Here is a 12,480-nt window from a genome sequence, read left to right on the forward strand (position 1 = left end):
CAGGGAAGGCGACTGGCCGCAGAGAGGCCATTGAAAGGCAGCGGAAGTCGGGAGACTTGGTGGTGGGAATCCCCAACGTGAGCGACCTGGCCGTTGTGGGAAACCAAGTTCTCCGGGACTGGGATGAGTGCCATACCGGAGCCAGGGATCGGGAGGTCTCCAGTCTCGAATGTGTGATGTAGGAGGGCAGCTGCAGAGAGCGTCTTGCCTGCTGCGAAGCCCAAACGGGATAAGCAGGTGAGACGCTAACAGAGACGCTACCAGAAAAGCACCAGATTTGTTTGTTGTTTTTTTAAGACTGCTTCCATAAGAAGATTTTAACCTCTCGTTTTAAAGGATTGTTTTTTTTCTTATTGATTTTTAACCTCCACATGTTCTTTTAATGGATTATTTATTTATTGAAGAACTGCACTATTTATTTGAACACTGTTGTTGTTGGTTTTTAATAAAAGCACTTTTGCACTTTCTACCTTCCCCTTGCTCAATTGTTTATTTGCCTTCACTGACTAGCTCACTCGGTTGCATTATCGACGGTGTGGGGTTCGAGTGCTTCCAATAGCAAAGGGAGTGTGGAGCCAGAACCCACATCGTCACACTGCTTAAAATGAGATGCCTCACTCCATTTGGGGTGCTAGAGATGGGAGGAGGGGGACGAAGCTTACCCGAGAGGGAGTGGAGGCAGAAGGATGGAAGAGAAGAGAGGAAGGAAGAAAGGAAGGAAAAGAGGACTGTGAATCGTCTGAGTACCGTGCTCTGGGAAGCGAAGAAGAAACGCTCCCAAACTGCCAATAAATGTGTGTGCTGGACTGGAACTCATGTCCTGCCCGTCTGTGTTTGGGTTAGGGCAGTTCCTCTTATCGATGTACAGGAGTGCCGCTTACAAAGAAGGGTCAAGATTGTAAGGCAGGGCAGCAAGGTGCACATACATGTGAGCTCGGGGGAAGATGATGGAGCTGTGAGACGGGTGAGATGTTTGGTGGTTTTGGGGCAAGTTATCCGTTATTTGTTCAGAACCGTTTTGGGGCTGCTATTGAGGTACCAATTTAACACTAGATGGGCGTGTTCACTAAAGACATGAAAGACAAATGCGTTTTTGGCTTAAGCACATTGTGTTTGTCTGAACGTGTGACTCAGATGAACCTCAGATCGCATTTTATGACCGATTAACGCAGAACACCACATCATTCCAAAGGGTTTACATATATTGCCACTCTATATTTTCCAATCTTAGCAGTATGATAAGGAAAAAGAAACGTCATCAAAAGAAGTTTTTATATGAGGTCCTACTAACTGAAATCTGACCGCCAGCTCCAGATTTTGCAACGCAATTACCCACCACAAAACCCTGAAAGAGACGTCATGCCTAACCAAGAAATAATAGAGGGTGCATTTTCACATGTTGGCCCAATTTAGAGTCGCCAGTTGACAAAATATGCTCATCTCTGGGATGGGAAAGACTTGTGGAGAACATGCAAACTCCATGCAGACAATCCCAGTGGCAAGAAATTCCAAGCTAAGGCTTTGGCGCAGTGTGGTTATGGAGACGCCAACCAATCACCTCCTGAACCGCTTTATCTTCTTAACACGAACGACTCTCTTACACAAGTCTGCCTTTGCACTTTTTTTTTATTTAATCCCTAAGGTCCTGAGTAAAATGTCCAAATGTGAAACAACAAAAAAAATAAATAAATAAACAACTGCTGGCTCGATTAAAACTCCACGAGGTGTGAATAAGGCCCATTAGTGTCCAGCTTTAGCACCTGCCTGTTGCCATAAGTTCCGTGTTTCACGACAACTCCAGCTTCTTTGCACTGACTGGACGATGAAATCTCTCCTTCACACTGCGCCACAAACTCCGCATACAGCTTCATGCCTTCCTCCTTTCCGATATTTGCGTGGTACTGCATGCTCTTGCCTTTGGCTTTGCCCCCCAGAGTGGCCTGAGGGACTATTAGGATGTTGGCCGGCAGGCTGAGTGCCGACACATACTGGCCATTTTCAGTCTCACACAGTTTCACGTTCAGCAGCGTATTCACTGGTCGGGGGAAAACAAGACACAAACGATCAGCGACTGGCTATGACTTTTAGGGGTCTTTATAAAGACAGTTGAGGTAAACTTCAAGACATAATAAGATCCTAACTCCTATTTGTTGCACCTTGCCTGGATTTTTTTGAAGAAATGCAGAATGGCTGACGTAAATACGTGAACATTAAAAATGGTTTACCGATTTTTGGAATGAGTTCTGAGGAGGCCCCTTTGAAGAAGCAAATGTAAATCACCATTCCTCGTGCAATCTGCCAAAGGAAAAGAAGAAAAAACTCATCAATACAGACCATTATGGGCATTATAAATGAAAATATGTGCTGCATCATCGAAAACGGGGGAAAATTAGAGTAGGGTAGCAATATCTTTAGTTACAAAATTTGCACAAAACAATGAGAAAAATCAATCGGACTCTGCAGTTGCATGAATAAAAGGTAAAGTACCACTTCCGGTTAATGGAAATAGCCCAAAGGTTGAAAGAAATCTATGTTTTGTACTTAATACATACAAAATCTGGTTTACCTAACTGAAAGAGTACTCCAGCTATCGTGTTTATACACACACACACAGACATAATTCCAAAAATGGTACATTTGGACTAAAACATCGAGATTCAGCAAAATCTCGAAATCAAATTTTTAGACGATTACAAATTCCAATACTTTCCCTATACTTCGTATACAAGAAAGTCAGGGAAGTCTAAAACATCGAGATTCATCAAAATCTCGAAATGGAATTTTTGGAGAATTTCAATATTTTCCCTATATTTTGTAGACAAGAAAGTCAGGGGGGGTCTAAAACATCGAGATTTCTCAGAATCTTGACATCGAATTTTTTGGATGATTACATTACTTTCCCTATAAGAGAAAGTAATGAGGACTATTTTTTCATTGTTTTATTCTTTGTCTGTGCGCCATCAGTGAGGATATCGACACAATGCACTCTACTGATACACCGATAGTTTGTTTGCAATCCACCCAGTGATCCGTATTCAAACACATTTATTCTTACAGGTTTACGGGGGTTTCTGGGACAGCTGAAGCTTATGCCTGTAGTAATTTTTTTCACATAACATTCTGTAAAATTGTTATATTTTAATATCATTTTCTTATATTTTTAATATCATTTTGATATTTCAATGCCATTTTGTATTCTGGTTTCTTTTGTATGATTGACCCCATTCACCGACTGTTTCTGCACGGCCAATTGTTTATGGCTGCTACGCCTGTTCCCAGTCATGTGACAGGTTGAGTCATTACTCCACATGCATACAAGATGGCAGCAAACACCACATGGCATTTTAATGCCATTTTGGGAAGTCTGACAACTGCTGTGTTGTGCAGGCAATTTACCCAGAAGTCACGGGTTTACTTACACTTCCAAGGGCAAATGTATAAAGTTCTCCTAAGTTTGTATTCTGAGTTAGTGGATATATTAAGAGACATTCTTGATAGTCATTGTTATATTTGTTTCTACATAGTTTCTGACCCCCTGTTTCTGACTAAATACAAAGTGGCACAGGGAAACGGGAAGTTTTCAATTGAAGTTCAATGCACGAATGAACACATTACTAAATACTTTTAATAATGAAATGTATTGTATAAGATAAGCAATTAATGCAGGTAATCAATATTCATTCAATATTCGTTTTATGTTTTGAAGAAAACATCATGATCCATTTCTCCGTACACATTCTGACAGCCTGTTGTGGAAATTCTGCATTGCTCGACGTAACATGTCAAGAGGAGTGCCAGCGATTTCCTCTTCAAATACTCCTTTTAAGTTCAGCAATGGTTGCAGGACGTGTGCGGTACACCTGGCTTTTAAGGTTTAAAAAAATCACAAACAGTGAGATCTCAGAGGGGATCTTGGAGGCCTTGCAATGTCAGAATTGTGTGAAATGACGCACCTTTCAAATGATTGTTCAACAGCTCCCATCGATTGTCGGGCAATACGCTCCACCTGGGAACTTCTTTTTCTTAAGGCTGAACCCATTTCTTCTAAATTACACACCCAAGTTGTAATCGCATGAGCAGACGGGACACAATCATGAAATCCTAACTAGTAATGACGCCGAAATTCCCTCTGTGCAGCAGTCACACTATCACCATTCTTATAAAAGGCTTTCACAGTGAACGCTCGTCGCGCACAAACTCCACTTCTCCATTATAACTAATGGCAAGGCGTTCTAAATGAAGTTGCATTGGACACAAGCAACTACCGAAACCCCAGGGTCGCCAACACCTAGTTACAAAATTTCCCATTTCCCTGTGCCACCCTGTACTTCATGTAAACACATTTTGGGCTGTCAAGATTTATTCTAAAGAAAAATGCTCTCTACCAAAATAAGCTCCAAGCAAAATCAATCCAAGGCAAACACGTTCCCAAAACTGAAATCCAAAGAAGAGATGAAACCCAGAGCACAGATGTCAAAAATCCAGTCAGTCATTCATCAAATCTCAGAAACAGCTCAGTAGAAACTCACCAACGCCAGTGCATTCAATGAACTGCTAGGGACTGTGGGATTTCATCAGCCTTTACAGGTGTGTCCAGCAGGGGGCGCATGCTCCCTGGGAAACTGTTTTTGTTAAAAATGCTAGAAACTCACAGTTTAAACCTTTAAATATACACCTTCAGTAACCATGGCGGAAATATTAAGACAAGGAAAATATGATACAAAAGAAAAGATGTATGCAGCTTCCTTTAAAATGCAGCAGTCTCTCCTTTTCTCCCTTACAGAGTAAGAAGTAAATGTAAATATATACTGTAGATAGATAGAATATGAAAGGCACTATATGATAGATAGATAGATAGATAGATAGATAGATAGATAGATGTCTGAACACACACCAGAATGAATAAAAAGCAAAAAAGTAAAAAGAAAGAAAACTTCTGACTTGGCAGATCCACTCCCAGGGAGGCATTATGCAGGCATCCCGTTTCTTGACACACTTCTGATTAATTTGTTGGCTGAAAGTTCTCAGTGTTGGTGTATCAAAGATAGGATGTGTGGACTTGTACATAATGGCACTCAGTTTTGTTTAAGTTCTCTCCTCCCGTTGCACAGCTGCACTCAGGTGCCAATCCGGGTGGTTGGTTGCATGGATTCGGCAACATGCTGTAATCAGCGCATGCTCCCAACCTCCTCCTCCTTCTCCTCTACCGCCTCCAAGGGGTCGGGAGTGCATCCTACAACTGAATCTGCCCTTTAAATGAGCTTGTTGATTCGCTGGTCCTCTCCTTGAGTGATGTTACCAACCCAGCCCAGCACACTGGCCGTCACAGAGTCATAGAAGAAGTAAAGGAGGTCACTTGCCCCATTAAAGGAGCACAAGTCACCGAAGGAAGAAGAGTTCCCGTGTATTCCAAGACAAGTCCAACCTGTCATTAATGTGGACCCTCAAGTATTTGTCAGAGGGAACCACCTGTACCTGCACTCCCTGAATAATGACTGGCCATTGAAGCTCTTTGGTGCGGTTAAAGTCAATCATCAGTTTCTTGGTTTTATTGTTGTTACATTGCAGACAGTTCAAAGTTCTCCTTATGACTCTTCTGCTCTGTCTCACCCACACCAACCCCATGGCTTTATCAATTCACCTCATAAGTGCAGAATCATCTGACAATTTCTTCAAGTGACCGGACCTGCTGTTATATTTTGATGGTTCAAATCCCACTACTGACACTGTATGACCCCGAGTACGTCACTATGCCAACTTGTGCTATGACTGAAAAAAAAATACAAAAAATGGAACCAACTGTAAGTTAAATGTTATAATCCGTCTTGCATAAAGGCAAACAAATAAGTAAATAACTAAAAAAAACAACTCATGTGTAAAAGCAGAATTGCACTAATGATGATTACTCTTCAAACGCCTGCGTCAAACCTCAGTGAACACGCCCTCAAATGAGCCTCCTCAACCCGGAAAGGCTGGCCGAAGTGCAACCGACGGACATTTAATCGCCAACATCGCCGCTTCCTGCGGGTCTCACAGACTGACCAACAGGGTTCGCCTACCTCCACCCACTCGCCCTCCACGCCCTTCTCCGGAGCCTTCACTTGTAGTTTGCCGTGGACACACTGCTGCACGAGACACCTCGCCAAAACTTCTCGGGCGTCCGCCATGGCAACTGAGCCGCCGTGCCTCGCTTAAACAGTCCGGCGACAACAGCGCGACGCCCTGCAATGGGTTCCCCGAGCCGTAGGCTCCCACGCTGAGTTGTACGGCGGATTTACGCCTAAATCAGTTATTTTAAAATCACCGTCACGAAAAAAAAATAGTTTGTATGGGAAGCTTTATGTAGAGTTGTTTTCATAAACACGAGTGGCACTACAGAAAATTAATAAAGGAGCAGTTTGCCTGCTCCTCACGTCATCAAAATGACGTCACGCGAACGTTCCACGCCCCCTCCATCTCCCGCTTCGCTCATTCATACGATCAGACTCCGCCCCTCAAATGAGCTCCTCGAGTGCGGCGCGTGCAGAAGGCGATTCTGCAGCTTGGAGGACATTAGGCGGGGCAGATTATTTATTTGGGATTTTCGCTGCAATCAATTATTTTGTCAGACAACAATTCAAAACAATATTCAAGAAACGTTGTATACGCATGGCAAAGAAAAGTAACAGTCTACCTGACCCTACAGATAAACTACAAGGGGAGGTGTAGATAGCGATAGATAGATAGATAGATAGGTAGATGTGAAAGGCCCTATATACTCGATATATAGATAGATGTGAAAGGCACTATATAAATAGATAGATGTGAAAGGCACTAGATAGATAGATGTGAAAGGCCCTATATACTTGATATATAGATAGATGTGAAAGGCACTATATAGATAGATAGATAGATAGATGTGAAAGGCACTAGATAGATAGATTAGGTAGATGTGAAAGGCCCTATATACTCGATATATAAATAGATGTGAAAGGCACTATATAGATAGATGGATGTGAAAGGCACCATATAGATAGATAGATAGATGTGAAAGGCACTAGATAGATAGATAGATAGATGTGAAAGGTACTATATATGCCAATGGGAATTCGCCAGGCTAATACAGTGGAGCACTTTAGAAAACTGCTAAAAACACATTATTTTAACATGGCCTTCTCATAACTTCACTGTAATTAAAATCCTGATACTCTGTATATCCAACTCATTATAATAACTATTCATGGTGGCTCTAAAATCTGTACTAACCCAGACTCTCTCTTCTGTTTCCTTTTCTGCTTGTGCCACCACCATCTACTCAAAGCACCGTGATGTTCCAACAATGATGGATGGATTAAAAGCCAGAAGTCTGTTTGACCATCAACATCAAGTGACTCTGTGAGCTCCCTAATTACAAAGAGGACTGTTTCATTTATGTTAGGTAGAATGTCCAGAGTGGACTGGGTGGTCCCGTGGCCTCAAACCCCTGCAGATTTTATTTTTTTCTCCAGACGTCTGGAGTTTTTTTTTTGTTTTTTTCTGTCCACCCTGACCATCAGACCTTACTCCTTTTCTATGTTAACTAATGTTGTCTTATTTTAATTTCTTATTTTGTCTTTTATTTTTCTTTTCTTCATTATGTAAAGCACTTTGAGCTACTTTTTGTATGAAAATGTGCTATAGAAATAAATGTTGTTGTTGTTGTTATATGATAGATAGATAGATATGCAGAAAGGCGCTCCATTCCACCCTTCTACACCCTTTATTTGAGACAAAGGCTAATGGAGCACTAAAGGGGTCCTGTACACCCGTATGCGGCCCTCTCAGAGGGCCAGTCTGCACCCCATGGCACGAAGCCTGCTGTGCCGGAGGGCTGGTATCAGGCAGCTGATGAGCAGTGCCTGGTCTTCTTCACCAGATGCAGTGCTTGGAGGTTTGCCCAAATAGTTTATTTTTGTCCCGTCAGACCAGAGAATATTTTTCCTCGGCTCTCTGAGTCTTTTAAATGCTAAATCAATAAGGATTTATTATTAAAAAGAAACAGAGACAGAGAAAGACAGCGATTCTGGTCTCCATAGTCACTAAAAGATTCAAATGAGGCCTAAATGACCTCGTTGATGAGTGCCGGTCAGGTTTCCTAAAAGATCTTTACACATCTAATAATATCCGTTTGATTTTAGACTTGATTGAATATAATGAATTGCTTTCTGGAGACAAAATGATTCAATTTCTGGACATGAATTTATCTGTGAAACCCTAAAATTCTTAAAATGTAATTCTTTTGATTTGTAAAAGCAGTTATGACACTTTATAAGGGAAGTAATGGCTCAATTACACTTTCTCATGGAATTGCCCCACGATTTGAAATTCACAGAGGATTTTGTCGAGGTTGCCCCTGCTGCCACCCTGCTCATTCTCTTTACCTCTCCAATTCCTAGCTTGTAGGTCACTCAGGGTGAACTTAAAGATGTTAAACTCAATTAAAAAGAAATAAAGATCTCACAGCTGGCAGATGATACTACTTTTTTAATCTGATAAAATGCCAGTGAAGTGCATTAAAGCACTTGATGTTATTAAAAGATTTTCGAGAGGGTCAGGGATGAAATTAAATATCAGCAAATGTGAACGGCTGGCGCACTAAAATCTGTGAAATTCCTATTAAAATCTATAATAATTAATGAAGCTTTGACACAACAAAAAGGTTTCGGGGAGCCTCCCATATACTCGAGAACTGGCTGCAAATGCAAAACGGTTGAGAAGAAATGGTTTACAGACAAGTGTCCAACAAAGAACCGAACAGGTTAGGAAACATGGCGGATATAAAGTTGAAAAGCAGAAAGAGGAGGGATCTTGGGACCGGAACCGGAAATGAGGCCATTAGGAGGAGGGCTCTTCTGTTGGTATGGAAGTGACGTCCTCTGGGGCATAGACATAGAATTACTAGACGCCGCATGACCAGCAGTACCGTGCGTCAACGTCGCCGCCATATTGCGAGTGGCACTGCTGTGGAGTGAAGTAATGGATAATGCGCTGCCTGGGATTACAAACCGCTGGACGCTCCAAACCAGATCCCGGGGATTACATTTCATAGGTAAGGCTGAACAAGTGTTTTGGTTATATTTGGCCATCAGAAAATTCTGTTTTATAATCTTAGCACTCAAGGTCACCTTACAATAAAATTAAACAACATTAGTAAAATTAAAACAAGAGAATGATAAATCATAAAGCAATAATTAGCAAACAAACAAAGATAACTGGCAGTAACAGTTCAAAATTCACAATTGGTATGCCAGTTTGAGAAGATAAGTTTTGAGGGCAGTTTCAAAATGTGTTATTGAACCGACCTGACGAATACGAGAGAGAAGAGAATTCCCGAGTCGAGGAGCACCAGGACAGACGCTGGAGCTGCCATAGCACCGAGTCTGACGTGTGGCACAGAAAGTCGAGCTGCAAAGGAGGATCTGAGTGAGCGAGAGGAGTGCCAGTCTGGAGGAGATCAGTGAGGTGTGGAGAGCTTTAAATGTTCAGAGCAGGATTTTATATTATATTGTGTAGTGAACAGGGAGCCAGTGAAGTTGAGAGAGAATCGGTGTGATGTGTTCAGCGGATTTAGAGCAGCAGCTTATTATCCTGGCAGCAGAATTTTGAAGAAGTTGTAAGCGATGGACACGTTTTTGTGGGATGCCAGATAGAATAACATTACAGTAATCTATAGGTGAGGTGACTCGGGCATTAACTGATACTTCAGTACTGTGTTGGGTAAGAACAAGACAAAGTCTAGAAATGCTTCAGAGATGGAAGAAGGCAGTCCGAGAAATGTTACTTATATGGGAGGAATTATTTATTAATGTTAATTATAATAATAATTATTATTATTATTATTTAATAAATGCCATTATTAGTATATAAATGGATATAAATAATTGCATGTAAACGATTCACCAAAATCTGTTGTATGTACGATACTGTTTTAAACATTATTGTTTTTTCATCATTAAACCCGGTTTCCACGTCTACCTGTATTAGTTTAAATGGCACTTTTTCCACTCGCAATATGGCGGATGCACTGACGTATCGTGTCGACTGGGCAACACAGTGAATGCGGCGTCTATCTCTATATATGTCTATGCTCTGAGGCACATCTTCTGGGGCGGAGCTGGAAGTGATGTCATCTGGGGCGGAGCCAGGTGGAATCTCCCCCATTTGATCTTAGGGAGATAAGACAAAGGATTCATTCACTCTGCCACCCCCTGGTCAGACTGGGAATTACCTTCTTTCGAGCGCTTTAGCTGCCTCCCATGTGCATGTGTGTGATAAAGCCCAGTTACTTACTTGGGAGTTGAATTGAACCAACACTCAAGAGGAGCCAATGTGCCAAACCTTAACCCAGTTGTTGACTCCATTAAGAAAAAAAAAAAAAAACGCAAGTCCTGGCTGGTTAGAGGGCTGACTGTTTCGAGGGAGAGTCCAACTTTCGAAAGCAGAAGACTTAGCCTGAGTTTCCTGTATATTTTCAGTACTAGAAGTTCCAGACTCCTCTTGTACCCTTTTAAACAAAATATCATTTCATTTCATTTGGAAAAATGGATCACAAGAAATTAAAAAAAAAATGTAATTAAAAACAAATATTGTGAAGGCAGACTCGACATACTCAATTTTATAACATTCAACTGCGTAACTGTGAAGAGAGTGTCGACCTCGTCAACAGGTTTACTTACCTCGGCAGTGACAGTCATGTGACTCTCTCTGTGAAGTCAGTAGAGGAGGTCATGAGGTCGCTGGAAACGGGTGTATGGCGCTCCAGATATCTCTGCAAAAGGACGCAGGTCCAAGTCTTTAGAGTGCTGGGTCTTCCTGTTTGCGAGACATGGACCTTATCCAGTGACCTGAGATGAAGACCGGACTCTTTCATGTGTGTCTCTTCACATGACCTGCATTGTGAGGGGGCGTCAGTTACGGCACTACGGCCATGTGGCGTGATTACCCGAGGGGGATCCAACTCATTTTTGAGGACCCAAGTGACTGGACCAGGCCAAGGAGACACCTGGCTGCGGTAGACAGAGGGTCATTTCTGGAGGGTGGGACTGGACCACATGTCTTCCTGGGGAGTTGCCAACAGGGAAGCCAAGCTGTTTGGTCATATGATGGGTGTGGCAATGCGCTGTACCAGTGCCTGCTCCCTAACCTGACCAGACCTGAATCATATTTTGAAAATAAATAGGAGGACAAGATATTTAAGAAAGCCTCATAGCATCCGGAACATAATACCAAATTTTATATTTGAAAATGTTGGTGGTCTTAACTTTTTGTTATAATCTCCTTAATGCAGTAGGGAAACTTCCAATTAAGTTGGTAAAACTTCCATTTCCATGTATTGCGTTCCTGGTTGCTCATCTGCAAAAACGACTTCCCTCTACACTGTTGTCTCATTTGGAATAAGAAAAAGAGGATCTGTTCAGAACTTATTTTCAAAACCTGGAAGGATCTAATCAATAAAATTTCAGAATAAACTTTTATATTGGGGAATTGCTCCCTCTTCAACTTTCACTCTGGCTGTTGGCCTTCCTCTCTTTCTCTTGGGTGGAGGTTGAACTGGATTGAGTTTTGCTAAGTTGGACTTGTTTGTATGGAATGTTACTCGTTTTTAATAATTGCAATAAAAATGTAAAAAATATGTAAATTAAATCATAATCCACAGAAAGGGAAAGGTGTATTCATTGATAACTGGTGTAGGAATAACAGTCTATTAGTAAGTCAGCTCAGACTGTAGATGAAGGAGGTCACTGTTTTTTTATGTACAGAGAATTCTTGCTTCAAAACAACTTTACCGTTTCGTTAAAGGAATAGCCGTGTGTCCGAGACGCACCCTTACGACAGATACATGCCTACAATACAGTCACCCATCACATGAAGTCTTTGGAACAATTTCTGTAAATGGGATTAGTGTAGCAGACAGAAAGTTTATTAATGACCTACTAACTCCAAAAACTCATCCTGCTGTGCAACTTACGTGGGCATCAAAGTACGCGGTGGACCGGAATACGGTGTGGACACGTCCTTAAAGAAACAGTTTAACAAATAAAGTGAAAGAAATCTCATCTGGGATCATTCATAAACATCACCCATGCAATAGTTTTATATCTAAATTTATTCCAGAAGCATTAAATGTATTGTGGTGAAAATGATGAATGTGTTGAAGTTTTCTGTAACTGTGTACATTTGAAAAAGTTTTGGTTCGCTTTAATGAAGGGTTTTGGACAAAAAAATGAATAGTACAACAAATACAGAGAATGGTGAAGCATCCTATTCTGTTATTCAAAAAGAATGTAACTAGGAATAAATCTCGGCATATATTTTTTTATATACTCTATCAAAAATATTAAAAATAGTAAGGCAATTATAGCATTTGTTTTCCAAATATAAAATGTATTTAATATGTACCTATACAGATCAAATCTATACTAATAAAAGGCAAAGCCCTCACTCACTCACTCACTGACTCAC

The 12,480-nt window shown here is 41.3% G+C and overlaps 1 protein-coding gene across 1 annotated transcript; it reads right to left on the reverse strand.

The window, feature by feature from the left end:
• Window positions 1-1,608: 1,608 nt before the first annotated feature.
• On the reverse strand, window positions 1,609-6,388 carry dtd2 (D-aminoacyl-tRNA deacylase 2). Its single transcript, XM_039741938.1, has 3 exons — window positions 6,060-6,388; window positions 2,226-2,295; window positions 1,609-2,035 (listed from the first exon to the last, which is right to left on the reverse strand). The coding sequence occupies exons 1-3, from the start codon at window positions 6,165-6,167 to the stop codon at window positions 1,710-1,712; spliced, it is 504 nt and encodes a 167-aa protein (XP_039597872.1). The 5' UTR covers window positions 6,168-6,388; the 3' UTR covers window positions 1,609-1,709.
• Between the last annotated feature and the right edge of the window lie 6,092 nt (window positions 6,389-12,480).

This window comes from Polypterus senegalus, chromosome 18 (assembly GCF_016835505.1).
Source record: "Polypterus senegalus isolate Bchr_013 chromosome 18, ASM1683550v1, whole genome shotgun sequence".
In the NCBI taxonomy this organism is placed as follows: Eukaryota; Metazoa; Chordata; class Cladistia; order Polypteriformes; family Polypteridae; genus Polypterus; species Polypterus senegalus.